Source organism: Chelmon rostratus, chromosome 20 (genome assembly GCF_017976325.1).
Source record: "Chelmon rostratus isolate fCheRos1 chromosome 20, fCheRos1.pri, whole genome shotgun sequence".
In the NCBI taxonomy this organism is placed as follows: domain Eukaryota; kingdom Metazoa; phylum Chordata; class Actinopteri; order Chaetodontiformes; family Chaetodontidae; genus Chelmon; species Chelmon rostratus.
The window spans coordinates 8,865,408-8,888,068 of record NC_055677.1 but is presented as its reverse complement, the minus strand read 5'-3'; the positions used below and the strand labels follow the sequence as shown (position 1 = coordinate 8,888,068).

Below are 22,661 nucleotides of genomic sequence, written 5' to 3'. Positions count from 1 at the left end.
AGAGGAGATCAAAGGACAGCCCCTTACTTCGGTCTCCTTCCTCAGGATTAAAAAGATCATCAATAATAATGGGCCGGAGCAGCGCAGACTGGAGAGGAGCAGGAGCAGAAGCTGATAGGTCTCTCACCTGTGGGCGTGTGTATATTTCAACCATTTGCCGTGGGGACAAGTGGGAGCAGAAACCATAAGCGCCAGCTGTTTTTCTGGAACTGCCTGCACGACCTTCTGAAACGTCATGCAATATTCACAACAACAACGTCTTCACTTCTCACTTTGGGCTCCCAGCTGATTTCCTGTGAACGCGTGCGCGCATGTGAGCGTCTTCGTGGGGCTTGTGTTGTAGCGATGTGTAGTTTATACTGCGTATGTGCGAGCAAAGAGAGCCGGAGAATGTTTCAAATGATTATATAATGCACGCAGCTCAAGCCTATGCATACGAGCTGTTTTTTTCTGTGGGCTGGTGTACAGTGATGCTACAGCACATCTCCATTATGTGTCCATGTTGTGCTACGTTGACATGGTTGCGCAGCTCAAGATGGCAGCTGCCAGTCTGTTCATTTGGAAAGTCGCTGCACAGTGCAGCTGGATTTGTGCTGATCCCAAAACAGCCTCATATTAGCATCGATACTGACTAACAATATCGATACAATTCTTACATGCATATCAAAACACTATTAATGGCTACTAATATTGATGTAAATTAGACTGAATAACACCAGTTAACATTGAGTTCATGTTGAGCAACAGTTATATAATTGCAGTGAGAGTTAAAACACAGCATGTGCTTAATTCAGCCATATATATTGATTAAATTAGCATTTAATTACCTTAAACGACTTTGGCTGGCTGATGGGATCAATGCATCGTTTTTTCAGCCAATGTTTAGTGTCACGTTGGATATATAAGAACTTTCAGAAACATCCCAATAAAGACTTCTGAACGCAGTGTGCAAAATACCTCACAACACAATCCAAACAAATGACACATGATTAAACAACCTAAACGGCATCTGTTTGGTGAGATAAAGAGAGTTAAAGCACTCTGTTCTTTCCTTAAGATAAAAAAGGTTTCTTAAGGAAAATCCATAAATAAATCACATCATATGTGTATTGGATATAAATGAGACTTTTCAATAATGCAGAAGAGGAGCAGGGCTGTGTTAATTAGCCTAAGTGTATTTATTTATTTGTATTTAAATGTAGCAGTTGTGGCACCAGCAAGAGCTGCATTAGCTGCCTGTTCAGTCGCATTTTCTGTGCTGCTCCTGCACCTTCAAGCAAAAAAGCTAAACTAATTAGCTTCATCTCTGAAACTCCTCCAAAAATGTGATTTTAAGATTTTCAAGTAGTGTTAATTAAGGTTTAGGGGAGCTAATTAAAGGGTCCGAGACCACCTGCGATACATGCATTTCACACGTTGCGTGAACAGTGTGTGGGACTGTAGGAAAATGGTAATGACAACAACTCCCGCATGACGTGAGCGCGGCGGCGGTGCATGTGTTTGAATGGAGGACAGTGAGGCAGGGAGAAGTTCGTCAGACTGACATCTTTTCCTGCCCTCAATCCAGTCTCCCTCTCTTCCTCTCCTCTTCAATCACAGCCTCTCCCTCAGGAGGAGGAGAAGGAGAGGTAGCTAATTAATTACAGTGAGTGACGACTCAGCGGTGAAGATCTAAGGAGGTGATGAATTGTGCAGTAGTACAACTATGACAGTAATCTGAAGCAATCCCCTACCTTCACTACCAACCATGGTGAACTGCTCTCCACAATGCCACATAATACATCACTCGAACCAATCTCCCAGTCTCCTTTGTTTGAGCCTCGGCTGCAGCAGATTCAAAGACACAATAAGGTCGGCAGCAAACGAAGGTCGAGGGTCACGAGGAGTCGACAGTCAATCGCGTAGAGCTACGTGAGTCAGACAGGGGATTGTCCTCAATTGGAAGGAGCAGCAGAGCGCTGGATTATCAGCGACCACACAGCACTCATATCTCCTCTCTGTACTTCCACACCGTCCATTCATCATGTGACAAACTCAGGCGCCAAAAATGGATGTTCATTAAAATGCCAACAGCTGCGAGGCTCCTGCTGCAGACGTGTGTGCTACATAACACGGACGTGCACAAGAGGACACCTCCACTTTTTCACCTGAGAGGGATTTAAAGATGTTTTCTTTACACGATCAGCAAATGATTACAAATCAAAAAAAGTTGAATCCGCAAAGGGTGTGAGAGACAGTAGACAGCTGGGAGAAATAAGAGACTTCCTGTATCACGTGTGACGCCGCAGAGCAGCTGTCTGGCTTGAAAACCAGAGTTAATCCCTCCAACACTTCACCTGATAGATGGTCTTCATTAACTCTTCCGTCCTCAGGGGAAGGAGCTCTGAATGTCCCTCTCTTGATCTTTTCAGCCTCCTTTTATAGATCAATAACTACCTCCACACAATAGGACAATCAACCCAATCCTCTATTGCCCTTAATTGTGTCGTTACCCTGGATTGTAAACAGCGAATACTGAAAACACAACTTCATATTTTGCCTCATTTCATTAACTGGCGCAAGAAAATCTAGTTTTGGAAGATGTCAGTTGCAGGAAATATTATACAGCATACAATAAATGTTTGCTCAGAGTCAATTTCAAGCCCTTAGAATCGATTGAACTAGTTTTCCAATTTGCAGTAAATGTGTTTAATTAGCTGACTGTAACCTTGTCTTCTAGGTTTGCGGAAGCGCTGTCTTTTAATTGGCATAATTAAAAAGGAGCAGAGGAGAAAGTCAGAGTGCGTCAGGCGATGGTGACTCAATGTAGACAATGTAAGGGAATGACGTTCAGATTTGCAGTGGGAAACATAGAAGCACCCAGTGCTGGATGCCAGCACCACTCAGCATCAATACTGCATGCAGTAATGCTGGAAAGCCAAGCGCTCCAGACCATGAGGCACACAAGAGGGCTAAAATAAGACCCAGCAGCCACTGAGCTTTACAGCTCGAATAAGCTCTTATGTGGGAAAAACAGTCCTGCATTCATCATATTGTATCTGTGAAGAAAACTGGGTCAGATGGATAATAATGTAGAGGGTTTGGGTTTCCAAATTGAAACTACTCCCTGGTCAGCTCTCCAAAGCAGCTCTTTCCTTTATAACAAATACTCAATGCACGACTGGTTTTCCACAGAAATATCTGACAGTCCTTGATCCAGTGTCCAATCTTTATACTCGGGTAAATCTCACTCTGCAGTAGCTGCAGCACTGGTTTGTTTATTTATTTGTTTTTGCTGCTGACATTGTACACATGCTGCATAACTTAGACTTACAGCACATCTATAATACATAATTTCTATGCACACATATCAATTTGTAATGCGCTATGAATTATGTATGTTCACACATGTTCACAAGCACATGAGTCTGTGTGTGCGTTCAGTGCATGTTCCCACCGACCTGTGCTGCTCTGGATGGTTCTGACAGTGGTGGTGGTGCGCGGGGGCGAGTTGGTCCTCCTGTTGCCCACCGTGACGCCCCTCTCCTCCTCTTCCTGCGAGCAGCCTTTCTCTATGGCACGCACGTAGCTGTGGCTCCGCATGCGGAAGCAGCCGGGCATGGGCAGGTCCAGGGCATCCACCGCCTGCGACTCCATCTCGCTGAACACTGACTCACACACGGCCTCGATCTGCCCGTTCACCTCCACCTCGCTCACCTGCGGAGGAGGGGGGGGGGGGCACACATAGACATACAGTGTGTGCGCGCAAGCACCCAGACGAAAAAACACACACACAGGAGCGTTTCACGGCCAAGAACAGGAACAAATAAAAATGAGAAATAAAAATGCACAGGCGCACGCCAGCACAGTGCAGACAAAGGAGAATGGATAATATATTATAGAAGCAAAGGCCATCTCTTTGTGCTGCAAGATGCAACATTACAGAGCTATCCCACTGATTAAAGCTTGACTAGGCAGGAGCTGTATGTACAAAAACACCTAAATCACAAATTGGGTGCTGTGATACAAAACAGTGTAACAGTGTTTCTATAATTTGAGGCTGGCAGATTCACCATATTTTCCAACAATAAATTCTGTTGTTGGATTTGGACACTTTTCTGCTCACAGAGAAATAACTGTGAAGTGTCCTTTCAACAAGAGCTCTTACTGACAAAAGTTCGTTTGACTCGAATTAATTCAGAAAAAGCAATCGTAACATGAATTTGCAGTGGAATCTTCGGTGAGGCATCGTAGACTAGTCAAGCTCAGTGTACTGTGTTCAGTTTCACACTTCATCGTTTCTCAGCATGTTCAATCAAATTGGTCGAACTTTTACCTCCACGCTGCCTTGTGAAGCTTTGAGGCGTATACAGAAATTTGCATATACTTAAAAAAAGGAATACAGTTGAGAAAAAAATAAAAGAGCGTCCAAGGAGTGACGAGGGGGAGGAATCACTTTGGGATAAAACTTCAAAGGGCCACACAACAGAGTGAAATACTACAAGCGTCGATATTAAAGGTGAGAAATAGGAAGTGTCAACACGAGGACTACCAGGAGTTGAGATGTGACTCAAGGAAATCTAGCGACACCTGCGTCATCAGCCAGTGCAGGTTGGGTTTCAGTACAGGGTCAAAGGCAAAAAAGAAACAACCTCTTGCTACAGACTTGTGAGGTAGGTGTGTGTTACAGGTGGGTTGTGTGAGGGCAGATAAGACGAAGCTCCATTCCATTCCTTGAAGCCGCCCTTGTCCAGCTTGTCCGAATGAGGAAAAGTTTGCATGATGTCTGCACAGGGAGCAAAGCCCAGGAATGGGATGTGGCTAAGGACTGAAGCGTCTGGTTCAGGTGTTTGTCAGTGAAGAGAGTGTACAGTAGGGCGAGTACATACTGCAGAGCTTGGAGTCAGAAAGGTTAGTGGACCTCGAATCAATCCGCTGATGCTGAGCCTATTTTTTTTTTAGCGTGTGTCTCGTCAAATATGAGAGTGAGTGAGATCGCGAGCCCAGCAGCACCTCTTTTATTCGGTGGCATTTCTGTAGATGCCAGGTCCGGTGCATCTTTCTCCTCTGGGGTTGTTCTGTGCCAGGACTTGAAGGAACGTCTCAAGGGCCCATCAGTCAGCCGGCGAGGCAAACTGTTGCCCCTGGGCTTTGGAGGGGAGAACATATCCCTGTTACCCCGGGCAAAAAAGGTAAGCTGAGCTCTGCGCCTGTCACTCCAGAGTACGAAGCCGCGCTCAAAATCCAACACGACTAACATCTTAATTTGCAGCAGTCGTGACAACAACAGACCTCCGCTGTTGACTGTTTCCTGTCAGTTCCTCAATAACTACAATATCAACACAAATGTCCATCATCATTTGGAAGCAAGCCCAATGTCAATTATTCATAACATTCATATAGCTGCATGTTAATTCTTGTTTTGCATCTCTTATATAACAGATGCAAATTGGAGAGAACATTTTTAGCCTGTCATTTTGCTTCACAAAGTATGCCGAGGCAGAAGGAGCATATTAGGGTAAAGGAAGGGGATGGAGGGGAGGGGGGGTTCTGTATGCCCTCCTGTTTAATTAGCCAATCTGAATACGCCTGTAATCATCTGAGCTCCAGAAAACAGCACGCAGACGTATACCCTAATTGGGAGATTGGGGGTTTTCGTACTGTTCATACTTTACCGGATGGTGACCTGATTGTTAATTCACGCCTCAGGACGGCTACGGATGGGATTTCCTCCCCCCTGCACGACCTTATTGGACATAGCGGTGGAGGTACGGGGGGCGTACGGGCTGACGACAGAGAGGCACGGCCCCCCTGGTGCCACTAACCTGGCTGATGGTGCTCATGGCTCTCATGTAGCTCTCGTTTCGGGAGCGGAATTTAGGCGAGGCCAGCAGCCCTGCCGGGTCCAAGCTGTCCAGACTTCTATTGATGGAAACCTCACTCACCGCCCGCAGATAGCTGTGACTCCGGATCTGTAGCTTTGGCGAGTGCTCCGTGGAAATCCTGCCACAAGAAGGAGGAGGAAGGAGAGAGCGAAAAGAGGAAGGACAAAAAAGAGAAAAAGTCAAAGCAGAGAAAAAAATGAACTGGGTAAAAATTTAGAAACAAGGCACAGATGAAAGAAGTGCAGGGGAAACAGAAGGAGAGATAAGGAATGGAAAGAGAGTGAGAGAAGGTATCTGCAAAGTACTTGGCAGTGCGTATGAACCCAAAGATACAGATCAATCCACAATTGCTTCAGGAGAAACCCTTATCTAATCAACAAGCGCTGTAGTATTGAGAAACACTCGGAGTAGCTTAGGTAGTGTGTCCTTGAGGCACCTTGTAAGCACTTTCTAAAACACTTAACAGTGAGAACACTCACATACATATGTCAGAAGAGGAGCTGTGTGTGTGTGTGTGTGTGTGTGTGTGTGTGTGTGTGTGTGTGTAAAAACAGACACAACATCAACACATAATCAGCACAAAAACACACACACATGCACAAACAGGTCCCCGTCTCCACGGAAGATGAATAGGTGTCTCATTAGCTCTCACCTGCCTCCAATCCGATCGCTCAGCATGCTTCACGCCTATGTGCGCACACGTGCTGTGTGTGTGTGTGTGTAGGTTACGCAGCTGTTGGATGCCAGCTTAACAATTCATTAATCAGGGGACATAAAACCTAAAAAGCTGACTCACTTTCCTCTTGATAAACGTCGTGGCCTACTAAACCAACTTCCAGAAAACAAGTGCAGGGAGAGCAATGAATACATCTCAGTCTATTCCAATAACCCCTCGATTTCACACTCAAAACACACACACTGTACACATACACACACACAACTCGTACGACTCTCTGCCTCCAGGTCAGGTCTGCTTTAATTATGTATTTCCTCCTTAAAATAGAGTGTGGTTACCACAGCAAAGCAAACTAGATTACTCATTCTTGGATGGAAGAATGGAAGGGGGGGAGGCGGTGGAGAGACACGGGCTCATGAAAGCACAGATGAGCTATTGAGAAGGGAAGAAAGGTGATGATTTTTGAAGAGCTGTTGCTAATTTTAAAATGCGTCTCCATGTAGCCACCCTGTCCTCCGGGCTTTTTAATACTAAGCAGAGGCGACTGTGTCGAAGCTCTCAGTGGTTGCTCACCCTTGCTTGTTCATTTTATCAACACAGTTGTGCAGTAGCATGGTGCTTTTAATGCATATTTATGCCAGTCTTTGTCTGTGGGGCTGTCAGAGAAATACAAGAAGTACAGCTTTATCAGACACATGCTGCTTTTTTATGTCGTCTGTCCTGACACCACGGCCATACAAGTTCGATATGAAAATAGTACAAAAAAAGTGATCTATCCCTCAGAAGAGACACATGTCTATAAGCTGAGTCAAAAGTAGAGCGGAAACAATTAGTCAGCTCATCGATGAGTCGATCGACAGAAATTTAAGCTGCACTATCATGGTAAACTGAATATTTTGGGCTGTTGGGTCAAACAAAAGAAGCGATCTGACTGATAAAACCTGTATGTAGGAGAATTCTCACTTTTTTTTTACATTTATTTAATTCAATTTCTACGGCTGTGAGTCGGTTGTGTGTCCTTCTGTGTCGCTTACTGAAAGATATTTAAAACAGGCAGAAAAAGATCAACCAATAATGAAAATGATGGTCAGTTGCAACCCTTCTTGAAGGCATAACTGAGAAGGAGCATCACTCAACCCAACGAAGAAAATCTAAATGTACGTCACAAACCTCAGAGACTGGTATGAATCATCCCTTTCAGCTTCCCGGAGACCGCGATCGTGGATGATGCACAGAGGAATCAAGTCGAGGAATCTACCAACACCATTATCCCTATCTGCATCTGCTCCTGATTTCCCTGTGGGGCTGATTATAGGCAGAACCAATATGTCTTTTGTGTCAACTTGAATGGCAGACCTAGTCTGCAATCAGTACCACCTAAGGGGGGAAGTTCAGCCTGTCCCAGGGTGTCCCTCTATGGAACAAGTGGCATTAATGAACACATGTTCCCCTCTGACAATCAGGGGCTGACGCTGTCTGTTGATTTCTGTTGCATTACCAAGTGTTCCTGTAATCCTGGATCTATTTTTTTCTCTTCTTTCCCATCTTCTCACCTTGTTCCCTTACTTGTTTCACCTTGTCTTTCCTGTCAGTCTGCTCCCCCTGAGAGGGTCTCTCTGTCCACCTTCCCTCTCCACCATTTCACTTTACCTTCTGCTCCTTCCCCTCCTCTTCGTCACCGTCTGAATAAAAGCCTTCAGAGCGATGACTGCGGTTGGAGGGATGCAAGGACAGAAAGACGGAGATGTGATTACTGCAACCTATTATTCAGGATGTCTGTTCTGGCTGAGACATAAAAAAATAAACAGGATAAAATCTAGGCCAAGAATAAATGAATTTGCCGCAAAAAGAAAGATGACTGTTAGCGAGTGAGGGGAGCAAGAAAGGATGTCATTTTCTCCTGAGCTCGTCTGTCAGCCAGGAATAATCACAGCCGTTTAAATACATGCTTCATCCGTGCGCCATGTGTTTTAATAAGGAGGAAGGTTAGCATTGGGTGAGAGTAAACAAATCCCACAACTTCTCAGGAGCAATTCATCACGAGTCAAGGACACAGTGGGCACAGGATGGGCTCTGAGACATATGGAAGAACAAAGCTGATTATTTAATCATTGCCGAGTGTAACGCCGACTTGTGCCAGCTCCCAAAAGCACAGTGTGAAAACAAGACGTCAGCTGCTCCCGCCTCATTCTCTATCTCCAGCGTGCAGCACCGCAGCTCGGTTTGTTCCACCGGGTTCCATCAGATGATGATGGCGTTCCCCGGACCAAATTCAAGTCATTAGTGGGCCCCAAGCTGCGCCACTTGCACTTACGTAAGGGTGTGTGTGTGCGCGCTTGTGTTTGTGCAACCAGTAACAGTGACTGAGCCCCCACTGGCGCTCTTCTCATCTCTGTATATTATGCAGCTAATCAGTCACAGCCCAGCGCCGCCACATAAGACTCGTGTATCCAAGTCTTTCATTGCATCGAGGCAGAATGATCGACAATAGTTTCACTGGGTCTGAGCTCGGATTGTCCAGTAATGAAAATAGTAAAGGGACGATATGATGAATTAAAGGAAATTTCTGCTTCATTGCAATTTGTGTCTTTTCATAGATTTAGTCCTCGCACCTATCAGCAGACAGCAAGAAACAGGAGCAGCTAGATCGCAGTTAGGTTTAGCGAGAAGATCTAAACTGAGCACACCTAAAAAGTTAAAGAAGGAATTATTGCAAAAAAAAAGCGAGTTTGAATGATAACAGCAAGTTAAAAGCAGGAAGAAGTTACGCTTAGAAAAAAATTTTGGGTTTATAATAAGACTCAAGTTACATGAAACCAACATTTCCAATTTATTTATTAACATTCTGCTTTCTCCCAGCTTGTAATCCTGAAATTTGAACAGTGTGTTTCTTCAGAAAGGACATGAAGTCAGAAAGCATCCCCACTGAGCTTTTCTAGGTTAACTTGTGTCTTAACTGTGGACAATGCTGTCAGTGGGATGTGTTTTCAAATCTTCACGATGGCGTCTAATATTGCTGAATACTTTATGAGCTTGTGCTGTGAAAAACTGTGCCACTGAGCGGAGAATGCTTTATGCAACAAGAAAAAAAACTTCATCAAACTCTTCAGACAGCTTTTAACCTCAGATCTTTGAAAAAAAAAAAAATAGACTCGATCCGGGGAAGAGAGAAATATCCCCCGCATGTTCTTGAACCACAATGCGTTTCTCGAGAACATGGCATTTATTTTTGGAGAGACGTCAGTACACGAACAGGCATCGTGCATTTTCAATTAAGGCTCTGTCAGCGTGTGTGATTGGAGATACAGAGGCCAGTTATCAAGACAGGAGTGTGTGTGAGCTGTAAACACAGAACAGGTAATTAAGCTGTGGCCACTGAGACTCAGGGACTCGCACACAAGCCAGACTGCTGTCAGGCAGACGCTTGAGTAACATCAACTGCCTTCACCTCCTTTTGCTTGTCGACTTTTCTCTCTTTCTTTCCCTTTATCTGTCTCGTCTGTTTCACAGGAACTGTTCGGTATGTGAACACTTGGACATCATGTTCAGAAACATGCACCGTAGTCACACTCGAACACACACATGAACAAACATAAATACTGAAGCGATCGGGCTGATGGCAGAAAGTTAATTCAATTCTACAAATCAATTAATTTTTTAAGTCAAACAAGAACATCGAACATTAACCGAAGCTTCTCAAATGTGACGATTTGCTGTTTTATAAATTGAACACTTCAGGATTTTTGGTCGACTGGTTGGAAAAAACATCAAAAAACTGAATTTAAAAGAAGACTTCATCATGAAACTAATCTTTTCGGCCCGAACACACACTTACTTGAGCGTGGTCATCTCTGTGAGGGACGGCTGTGTGGCCTTCAGGTAGCTGGCTCGTCGTGCCTGGACCTTAGGTGAGGGTTTGGGGCTGCAGTCCGAGTCGCCGCTGTCTTCCTCTGCCATGGCCTTGATGTAGCTGCCGCTGCGCATCCGCCGGCACGGGATCTCGTCGTCCTTCCCCAGCGGAGAGAACCCGCTCCAGTCATCCTGAGGCACCTGTGGAGATGAGGTGAGGTGAGGTAAAGAGGGAGCAAACACAGGTCACCCTGCAGATATGAGAGCTTACACACTTACATATGAACTGGCCTGATATAAATACATGCATCACACAGTGTACTTAAACCTTCGGTAGCAACAGTATCAATGCAGGATCTGCCTTGATCATACCATAAGCTTGTGTTGTCTGTGCCGTGTTGAGTGCGGCATTTCAAATGTGGGGAATTAATTGTTTTGACAAAATGTCGCAGTACCCTGGCCTCTGTCTGCTCTCCTGACTCTTCACACGCACTAACGAAGGTTAAAATAAAAGGAGGTAAAGCTATCTCCCAGCCCTAATCTAAGAGAGAGAGAGTCGAAGACAGCGGACATGGAGAGAGAGGGAAAACAAAGGGGGTTTTTGTTCAGCAGAACCACTGCAGTCCCAACGTGAGTGGCTGTTAGGGCACCAGCTCTGAAGTGAACGAAATGAGATACAGAGTGAGACAAAAGTGCACGGGAGGCATTCAACACACTGGTGCGTAGCTAGGAAACCGAGCTGACTTCCACGTCAGGGGGCAGCTACAGACTGTTAACATCTTGGGAAAGACCGAGTCTGGGATGACGTCAAATGAATTTATTGTTATCGAGGAAAAAGCCATAAAAAAATTAATGAAGTCATGCTTTTTAGCACTATTACCCCGACTGTGTAGGAAATGTAGCGCATTTAAAATGAATGTCATACAAGTGCATGGAAAGGTTAGGCACTAATTGCAGTGTGTGGACATGTATGTGAGCATTAAGCAGTGATTATAGGACCTCATCCCAGTAGGTGAGGCAGATAACACCTCAACCTCTTGTTTTAAGGATTCAAGAAACGTCGCACAGACTAACTACTCTGGCTCCTTGAAAGGCTGTTTTTTTCCTCTTCCGTCTCTCTTTCTAGAAAAAAAAAAGAAAAAGCGATGGCTCTTTCAGGCTGGGAGAAATGTTGCCGTACTGCAGCGACAACATCCTTCCTTGATCTGCTCGCTCCGTTTTCAAGGCTGTTAAAATGCACAGCCACACAGAACTTTCTCCGTCTTTTATGCTCCCTCACTCTCTCCTTCTGCCTTTCACTTTCTTATTCACATCCTTCCTCTTTTTCCCTTATTTGATCTCTTTTGGTCCTTCGCTACACTACACACGCACACACACACGCACACACACAGACACACATAAGTGTACACTCTCTCCTCTATTCTCCCTGCCTTGTCTCTCCAGTCCTCTCCTCTGGCTCATATTTGCAGCTCACCTCGATGTGAAGAAGTCTATGCAATCTGAAACACTTTTATCTTTTGCAAAACAGTGACTGAGCACCCACTGACGTGTTTGCATGTGTGAGTGTGTGTGTGTGTGTGTGTGTGTGTGTGTGTGTGTGTGTGGCCATTTAGCTTAAGGCCTACAGGTTGTTTTTTTTTCTCCAATTTCTTTGTCTGCTCACTTCTGGCTCTCTCTGATCTCATAGTGGCGCCCTACTCTCGTTCCGTGTATAAGATATACACACTCTCGCTCACACACATCAACACTGCTATGACCACCAGTGCACTCAGCAGCTGCATAAATGTAGTTAAAGGTGACAATTTGCCATTTATGCTCTGAAAACAGATTAGAGTGGTGTTTCTGGTCTGCTCTCCTGTGCTTGTTTACTGCAAAAAATAAATGCTGATTCATGGTGATGGTACATGAACATGACCTGTTAGACAACAGATATTAAATCAACTTACTGCATTATATTTCCAGTAAAGGTGAAGGCTAAGTATGCTATCTGATGCTATGTCACATACTGTACAGTACAGAGGAAATTGCATAAACATCCACATGCTCACGTATGAACATTTCCATGCACATTGAAACAAACACAGAGCAGCGGATGATGTGATGATTTTTGCAAAATGCTTTATGGTGCTACCAGGTTAAGTTAACCTAGAATTACTTGAGACACAGGGAAGGAAAGGATGGGGTTTGGGCCACTGCTTCCCCAGTCATCCTCCCCTCAGGCACACCCACACACAAACACATGCACGTGCAGAAATACGGAAGCATGGAGGAGCAGCTGGCACTGCAGGTTGCATGAAGCACGACATGCGAGAGGTGGGGCTGTTGTAACAGTCCTACCTGTAGGAAGTGGCAGGTGCGTCCCTGCTCGGCTTTCACTAGAGCTTTATCTAGGTTGACTGAGGCCTTCTGGTAGACCTCTCTTGCTCTGCTCACCGTCAGAGTTGAAGACCACGAGCTCTTCTTCAGCTGCAGCTGGCCGTCCAGGGCGCCCACCAGCGGCATAGCGCTGCCGCCGCCCCCAGAGCACGTTGAGCACTTCACATCGTTGTTGCTGCGCGACGTCTTGAGAGAGTGGGCGCTGATGGTGTTGTAGGACTCCATGAAGTACTGCGACTGGGATTTGTCCGGGTGGCGACCCATGGTCATGACCCCAGAGGGCAGGCCTCCACTGCTGCCCCCGTGGTGGTGGTGGTAGAGGCACACCTCCCGGTCGAGCGTGTCGTCTGAGCTCCAGTAGCCTGAGATGGCGGTGCGCATCTTTGGCTCCGACTTTGAGCGGTCCTTGCTCTTACTGCGCTTACTGTGCTTCAGGGTGCCAGAAGAAGAGGGAGGGTCATCGGGGCTGGATTTGCTGCCATTCATCCTCCCGCTTCCTCCCCCACCAGACCCTGATGGCCCCTCCAGAGAGTGAGACTTGGTGAAAAGCTTCTGGACAGAGTGAACAAGGTGGCGGATTCGACCAGGGCTGTCACTACGTTGGTGTTCCACTGCAGTGCGCTTGTACTGCAGCGTGTGGTAGCCTTCACGCCGTACAGGCGCCTGCCGCTCAAACTGCTCCAGCAGGTTAGAAGGGAGGCTTTTGTTGTTTCCACCACCTCCTCCGCTTCCCTTACTGCTCCCTGTTGGCCCTGTATAAGGCACCACAGCGCCACACTCCTCCTTCAGCTCATGGTGAGAGCTGTAATGTCTGCGAGGGAAGGTGCAGCTGGCCAGATCAGGGTAGGCACTGCACTCAGACTGGAAGGAGTTGCGCTGCGTGTAGCAGGGGTGGTCAGCAGGATGAGCCTCCGCAGGGTTGAGGAAGTAGGAGCGACGGTCCGAGTGCCCCAGGGTCATGGAGTCGTAGGAGGGGTCGCAGGTCACTGTGTGGTGGTGACTACGGCTGCTGGACAGGCCTTTCATTGTCATCGTGGCTGGGTCGATGTGCACATCCAACTGCTGCTGCAGGAAGTTTGCACAGGCCCCAAAACTAGCTCTACAAAGAAACACACCGCCATGAGGAAGAGCAGACAAACAAACAAGAAGAGAGAGACAGAAAGAGGAGTATAAATATCTCATATTTGCATGCACTCAAAACACAGAGTAATGTCAGCATCTGCTTTAATTTGAAGAAGATGCTTTTTGGCACTCCTTCATGGATGAGAAAATTTGATGATGTTGACAGGACTTGGACCTATTCTTTCATTTTTGTCCTTCAAAACTTCAGAAGGGGAATCTCTAAATATAGCCGCCACTTGGCATGTGGTCCCTGACATCCAAATTCGTCCTCAAGCTTCCTCTTCCACTTCTCCATTCGCTCTGGTAGATTTCAGTGAACACATGACAGAGGATCGAGGAAACAGCGAGAAACAAAGGAAGAGGAGGTATCAAAATGAGTTCAAATCTATTTCAAGCTCAAGTGTGCGCGCTATCTTTGTTCAAGGGCACTGTTCGAAATGAAGCATCAGTGCAACTCAACAAAAAATATAATGAGAAATTGGTGATGGGTGTGCAGAGACAGACATCCTCTGCAGAGAGTCTTAATCCCTCATATGGTTTAAGAGGTGATGTAACAGCAGCTAGTACACAAAAAGTGCATTTATTTTTGCTTTACAGTACACCTGCTCCATGTGCACGCATGCACATCCCCCCACCCACAAACACAACAAATGATCACAGCCTGATTCCACGCTTTCCCTCTATACCTCTAGTTCTCCTCTACGGGCAAACTAATTGGCCAGTAAAACCCAGCTGACAGCTTCTGGGCTGGTCGAGGCAAGCTGCAATAAACGACCTCTCCCTTACATGGTGACATGAAAACAATGACATCCATCAGCGCCCTTAAACTGCCTTCCTTACCCATCTGGGGATGTGGCTGGCTAGCCGCTGAACCCACACCGTTTCCAATGGACTGGAGGAGAAGCTAACGAGACAATAATAAGAGCCCACGCACCCTGGTGCAGCACTGTGACAGCAGTGTGGCCGAGCCTGCGCGGGGAATTCATTACTGCGATTTATAAAGCACTACCAAAGGCCACTGTGGTAAATAAAAAAAAGGAAAAAAATGAGGAGAAGGGGGGTGAGGAGACAAAGCGGGGAAACGTAACAAGAGAAAATGAGGGAGACAGAGCAGCGGAATGAAATATCATGTCAGTTCTTTACATAACTGGAGGACACTGTGTAGGGCACATGCAGCATGTATTTATGTGCATGAATATAGAGTGAGTCAGATTTATTATTTTCTTTGTGGTGGCTGCAAACTGGTTGCTGGATTAATTGAAAAATTGGGGAAATTATTCATGCAATTTCCTTGTCTGTGCTAAACCAGAGGCTCAAATCACTGTGAGAGAAAATTAAGCCAATATATAACTCTTGTATTGTTAGAGCGAAAATGAAAAAATATAGAGTGGTCATTCCCTGCAGCCATCTGCAATATACTCACAAGAGTGAACTTGCACAAAGCGCTCACCACATACCACACAGACACGCACAGTGTCCGCTTCTTGCAGGGCACTTAAAAAGTGGGCTGCGTCCAACTAAAGGTATTCATTGCAGTTGACAGAGATCCCTTCTGTTGGCCGCTGAAGCACAGAATGTGACCTAAATAAAAGGCCCTCGCGGTGATCCACAGCAGCGTGTTTGTGGCACAGCTGTCTGCAGCACTGCACTAAAGCTGAAAAGCTGAAGTTGGGTCATGCTGGCTTTCTGCCTGCTAGCCACACACACACACACGCACACACGTACACACACACACACACAGTGACATACAAATACATAGTGTATCTGACAGGCTGCATATCCATGCTGAATTCTGATGCTGCTAGCTTGTAAAGTGCAGTTTATCAACAGGAGGAAGAGGATCTGCTGGTTCTGCCGCGTCTGTCAGGTACGGCCTACAGTGACATGAGGAAAGCTCATAGACAGCTGTGGTTATGTATTATGCTGTATGTCCATCGCAGCTGACTGACCCAGTTGTGTCCCTACCTGTCTAGTCAAGCCAACTTCAATATAGCACACCAACAACTGGACAGGTTATATTACAACTCTGAAATAGTAATAACTATGGCAGTTAAGATTCTGAGGGAATACTTCTTGTTGTAATTGGTCTTTCCATGCATGTTGCTAATTGACTAGCGACTGTCAAACCTTCCAACGCAGCACATAATGCAGCAGTTTCTGAAACAGACAAAAGACAAAAGCAGGTCTCTCATTTTTATCTCGCTACTGTAAATTTTTGCCGGCTGATTTGAGCAAATTTGATCAGCTGTAGCTTGCAAGCTAATTAGGCTAACGTTAGCTGCATGAAAATGCTGTCAATGGCTGTTTCAGCTGACTCGTGCTAAAACGAAACACCTGACAAAGTGGTTTTTGAGTGCTTTTTGAGCACAAGTATCTTGTGTTTAAATTAACTGCACTTGACGGCTACATGATATCATGCCAAAAGACGGCAGCTAAAGCTACATGTTCAAGGCAAGAAGTCAGCTTGCTCACCAGCTGATGATCCACGTGGAAGGCAAGAACATACAGCGATATCACTGTTTTTGTATTGCTGGATAGAAGCAGTCATCCCTGATATTCCAAAAGAATAGAATATCAGACTATTTCATTCTAACAGTTTGGCTGCTTTGTTTATGTTATTGTTCACATTTTCATCCAGAATGTTCACTCAAAACTGTTTTTAACGCAAATTAGGTTTTATAGTTAGCCAGAAATTGCAGCACAGGTTTCCTCTTGGAAACGCTGTGATTAGTTACATTTGTTAATCTATGATTGGACAATTGCTGTTTGTGGGAGGGACTTAGTGAAAGGTCACCATGGAGATTTGTCTTGAGCCACACCAGTACAAGTACAACAATTCCATTAATTATGGCGCATAAAAACCCCTTTTTCCACAACCCAACACCAACAGGCAAACACATAAAAAACATCAAGAAGACCCAAACAACTTGATCCTTTTCACTTTGTGCGAACAGACTCTGGAAACCACTGAGACTTCATTACATTTAAAGTGATTGTGTGCTGAACAGCAAGGTGTGCAAACAAAATGCAAGAGTAGATAAAACAAGTCAGGCTATGAATGTTAATGCCCATTAGCACCTGCACTGCATCGGCACAGCAGGCTAAATTCTATTTAGATGCCATGCTTCTTTGGGCTCAGATGAGACACACAAAAAATTGATTTTTCTTTCTCTATCATCTAACACAATAACCAATCTTGGCTGCAGCTTCACAGCGGTCAAATCCACTCTTAATTTTCTTTACGTCACCCTAAGCTTTGAGGCACACCAAAGCAAATAAACAGAGGTGGTATGAAAATGCAAAGTAACATCGACTTACTGCATACCATCTTTGTAGGAAGTGGGGAAATCAATACGCCTCAGTGTCAGAAGACTGCTGCAGCGTGTCTTGCTGGCAAAATAAAAGGCTGCTGTACGGATTGCAGTTAGTCTATCTCCCTCAGGCGACATCAAACGCTGGTTGCAAGACGGAGCTCAGGGCTTACACAGCGTCTTTGAGGCCACAAGGCTACAAAAGGTCTCTTCTTCTCTCTTCGAACCTGGCAATGATTTCTCCAAAGGTGGAAAACATTACCAATCTCCTCTCCACAGGGGATCAAATCACCTCAGTGGACGTGGCTCATCTTATGTGTGTGCGAGCATCAGTATGTTTATGTGGAAGGCAGAGCATAGAAGTTGTGCCTCGGATCCTGCAAACGTTTGCAGTCCCAGGCTACTGTGTGATATTACTGCTCACACTGGGTATATAGATAGAAGATACTGTACTCACACAAATGTGTTTATTTCTCTATAGGTTTCTATGTGTCAGATAGAAAGCAGATTGCAATACAGGCCTATACCCTTGTAATTGTTTACTGTGTTGTGCCTGTAAGTAGTATTCACTCCTGCATGCTTAATTATCATTGAATACAAAATTCTCATTTGCTGAGCTGCAATAAAGCAGACTGCATTTCTTGCATACTTGATTGATGTGGCCTACTTTCCACTTTTGAAACATGCTGACTGCAAAAGGTAATACTGCACACTGTGTTCTCATATTTTTCATGAGATATGTGCAAGCAGAAATCTAATTTTAGGAGTCTCCATGCTTTTTCCCTCTTTCAGGGTCAATATTTGCGCACACATGAACTGGGACGTCCACTCTGTCCTGGTGGTATCTAGCCGTGCAGATAGCTTTGGTTTAATTTTCTCAGGTTTTAATATATCTGCCTTTGAGACTTCTGCTGCCACTTAAGTACAATAGCGGTGAAGAGAATTTTGTCTGTGGTACTTAAAGCAAAAGGCTGAACAGTAATGTGTCTTTCAAGAAACAATGCCTGGATACATGTCCAAAATACTCCACAGACTTTGCTGAGGTGACCATTTATGTCCACTCTAATGGGCTCATGGGAGAATTCTCAGCAATAGATAGCTCAAAATGGAATAAAGTATCTGCATGATGAGATGCTACAAAACATGCTTTTACTTTTTGTAATTCGGGTGAAATGACCCTTTAAAAATAGGGGCAAAACGATAATTGAGCAGCATGTACTAGAATAAACAAGATTAGCATTGTGCTTTTCTGAGCGGAAGAAGTCAATATAGCGGAAAATAAAAAAAGTGACATCAAAAAAGTAGTAAATGCTCTGCCTTGCTGCAGACATACATAAATACACATACAAGATATATTCAGTTATTCTGCGGAGTCACTTTAACAGACCCACTCAAAGCAACTCCCCTGTATTTATAAATATTTAATTACATGAATATTTGACGGTTTAATATCTCAAAATGAAACACACACACACACGCACAGGAGAGCTGCAGCTGGCAGAGAACCAGTAACAGGGACAGAGAGGATGTTCTCATTGTGAATGTGTGAACAGTGCCTTTAAAAAACATCCCCCAGAGAATGATGTCGTAGAACATTTTAAAGACAGCCAGGGGCCAAAAAACCTTTGAGGGAACTGGTAATTTTTTTTTGGTGTTTCCGGATTATGTAAAAGTTGCTTTTAGGGATGTCAGGAGAGTCTGGGAAGCGCTAACTTTAATGTCTCACTGTTAAAATGACTCTTAAATGATAGATGACGGTCTCCATTGACTGTCCTCTCTCACTGCAGCGAGGCAGGAAGAAAAACTGCAAATTATTGCTTTTGGTTTATATGATGTGCTTCATGAAATATATGAATGTCTACAAAAGTAATATTGGACATGATAAAAGCGCTGTCTGTGTTGGAGAGTGACTATGCCCCTCCATGAATTTTTTTTTTTTTTATTTCTATCAAGTTCCTAGTTTTATAGGTTTTTCAAAGGTGTTTAAAAATTTACACCAAGGAAGATAAGAAGGCAGGCAGAATACCTCTACTGTATCCATGAGTGACAGCTTATTCAGCCTTACATGTTTCCATTGTAATTTGCAGGCTTTGCTCAAAACACCCAGCTTATCAAAAGATGCAAACTAACCTGACAAACATATTTACAGCACGTCTTAAAAGCATTCCTTTTTTAACCAAACAGATCATTAGACATCGTTGTTAGATGCAGTTTCACCCGACCCCTAATAGGCATGTTTCTACTCGCTGTATCGGCTGCATTATGAAAACACATGCCTGCATGGATGGATTGATGTTCCTGGTTTCCACAAGACAGCTCTTTTGTCACAACCAAACTAATTAGGCTGACTGTCACGGCTCTCCCTGACAAATGGAGTGACTGTGCTGAGTTATAGCTCAGAAACCACAGAACACATTCTAGAGACAAATTCTTCTAGTGATGAGGTCTATTTGATCAAGGTAAACAAATTAACAAAGGCATTAAGTCTAGAGAAAGCCTGGTTTTGTTTGTCTCAGGCAGAGCTGTCAATGAGGCGAACGCTTCTTGTTTGCAGAACTTCAACAACACAGAAAAGTGCACAGACTTGCTGAACATGCAGCAATGGAGGCAACCGAGCATGGGATGCGAAGGTCATATTAAAGTTATGTCAGGCGGTTTTCAAAGTGCATTTCTATGTACAGCTCAGCAAAAGCATTTTAAAATGACATTAATTGTACGTGTCATATCTGATATGCTCAAGTTATCTTTAATCTTTAAATTGATAAAAAAACAAAAACATTTCATTCACTGGAAAGTTACATGTGCATAATTTCAAGCAATAACTCAATCCCAAAGCAACGCCTCATATGATGGACAGATGCAGACACTCTGCATAGAACTACATGAGTTGCAATAATATATCAGAAAAGGTCTGACTACAGGCTGCTGTGCTGAAAAGCCTTCTTCTCTTTTTTCCGTAAAAATGAATGCACTCAATGATGAATCCCTTGATCTTTAAAGGAAAGAGATTGAACTCAGTGGATCTGAAACTTGGCTTTGACTCATAACAAAAGGCCAAGACTCCACTGAGATTGCTCTTGTAAGGCTTAAGGTTAAATCCATCTTGGGCATACGGTGGGAATCAAGGGTAAAGAAGACAGCTCTTATCTGTTCTTATGAAAGGGTATCATTTACAGTTAGATATAAAATTCTGTATATAAGGCAGTCATGTGATCTCTCGGAGGACAAATTCTGAGCTTCATCTTACACCAAAAAGAGATACCAAAAGCCTGTTAAACTAAATCAATATTCACTTTAGGCTGATGTTTGTAATTTTAACATTATCCCTTTCTTACCCTATACAGCACTACATGTTCCTCATAACTGCTAGAGGTGTCTCTTTTTATGTGAAATTTGATCTACCATTTGAACATGGGGAAAAATGTAATACTCACTCAAAGATTCAGGGCATGTAAGCACAACAAGCAGTTAGCCGTACTGTTAAATAAGCTACTAATGTTGTCTTGCTAGCGCAAATCGCTATGATGCGCTAATCGGATAAGCATGACATGAATCCATCTGTAGTAGTAAGTAGGAGCAGTGATAGTAAGTAATGTGTAAAAGTATTTTGGATGCAATAGGATAGACGGAAAAATCATGGTTGAAGTAAGGCTGCTAGCTTTGTAATTTGCAACTGCTTTTTGCTAACGTTAGCATAGCTGAATAATGCTAATCCTACGATGCATTTTGGGATAGGCCACGTTGGCCGGAGTTCAACCTTGTTCAAACTTGATTTTCTGGAAAAGTAGCAGCCCTAATATGTATGTAAAGTATTATCAAATGCAGTATTGCTTGTGGCGGACCACAACGGATTTACTGTGTCTGAGTTTTAAGGCTATGTTTTTCACAAAGTTAATTCCCCTGTTTTCAATTATAGATAAAACAAACTGGTTAAAATGCTACAAGGGCAATACACAAATCAGGGCAAACTGATTACAGATGTAATATTTTGCCCAGAAGTCAAATTAAAGGGAGAGTTCACACCAAATTTAAAAAATACATGTTTTAGCTAACTAATAGAACAGCTTAGGTGCAGAGGACACCAGTAACAAGCATGAGCAGTGATACGGTTGTCAGGTGTAGTTCAGTAGAAAGAAAATAGTTCCTATGTGAAACTGCTAACAACAAGGTCTGCAGGTTATTTTCAGTAACCAGGTCATAATTTCTGGAAACAATCATTGCTGTTGAGTTTTTTTAAATGTATTTCTTCGGCTCTTTGAGCAACACGAGCCGGGTAGCATCTACTTCCATTATATTTGAGAGAAGGCAGACTTCTCTACAGCTTTCCAGAACCCGGCAGCTGGCGCCAACACAATCTAGACGGGTAAATAGCACTACAGGTACGAAGAAAAAGGGTATTTTTGATTTGGGGGTTAACTGTCCCTTTAAAGTAAGTGTTTTAAATGGCAATAATGTCCAAATGATTTCCAAACGATCTGACTCCACAAAGTTACAGGGTACATATATAGCCTGCAGATTTTCCAGTAAATGTAAGGAAACACAAACTAATTACTGTTGATCTGTTCAAAAACCAAACATGTAGCCGAAGTGCGTTAAACTGGAAGGATATTCAAGGACCTAATTCTAGTCAGTGGATTAAGGTCTTGCAATCTGGCTTTAGAAAAACTGAGAAGTTAAGTTAAGGGTTTTTATAAGATGTGGATGCCTTTCTTAATTTAATAAAGTAGATGCCTTTGATCAGAGAGGGATTAATACTACCATGGTTACTCCAAGTTAACCAAATTAACCTGCAATTCATCAGAGATGATGAGTGGCTTGTACACCTCTGATATGTTATTTAAAGATAGATAGATAGATAGATAGATAGATAGATAGATAGATAGATAGATAGATAGATAGATAGATAGATAGATAGATAGATAGATAGATAGATAGATAGATAGATAGATAGAGCTATCTGTAAAAAGCAGGCAAGGAAATTGGACAAGGGAGGACAGCATCACCAAGGAAACAAATGGATTTTCTGGTGGAAGACAATGTGTTTTCACCCCAGCTAATGAGAACTCATATGTACCCACCGCTCTGGGAACATATGTGTGGACAGCAACAGAAGTGGCCATTTCTCGTGCTTTATATCTTCATGTAGCCACAGGACATGCAGGGAAGTTGTGAAAAATTACCAAACCTCAGTATTTTCATCTATTTTTAGAGACAGAAATAGAAATATTGTACTTACTTAGACATATGAATATATGTAAAATTCTCTAAAATGTTTGGCATTATATTTTTATGCAATATTTTTATAGTTCTTTGTGGCAATATATATATTTTTTTTTACATATTTTTTATAGTTCTTTGTATAAATGTACATACATATAGTCAGCTTTTACTTTTTGTATTTTGTATTTCTCTATTCTGTTATTTTCCTACTGCTGCCTGGGGCAGCTGGGGATTAATAAAGTC

At 43.7% G+C, this 22,661-nt stretch overlaps 1 protein-coding gene across 1 annotated transcript in view; it reads right to left on the bottom strand.

The window, feature by feature from the left end:
- The window catches only part of dlgap1b (discs, large (Drosophila) homolog-associated protein 1b), a 42,606-nt gene extending 28,809 nt beyond the window's left edge, over positions 1-13,797 (bottom strand). Inside the window, exons 1-4 of the mRNA XM_041961289.1 lie at positions 12,727-13,797; positions 10,376-10,590; positions 5,805-5,982; positions 3,441-3,696 (exon numbers count right to left, since the gene is read on the bottom strand). Coding sequence (XP_041817223.1) covers positions 3,441-3,696; positions 5,805-5,982; positions 10,376-10,590; positions 12,727-13,797 — 1,720 coding nt within the window. The remainder of the gene's footprint in view (positions 1-3,440; positions 3,697-5,804; positions 5,983-10,375; positions 10,591-12,726) is intronic.
- Positions 13,798-22,661: the final 8,864 nt, after the last annotated feature.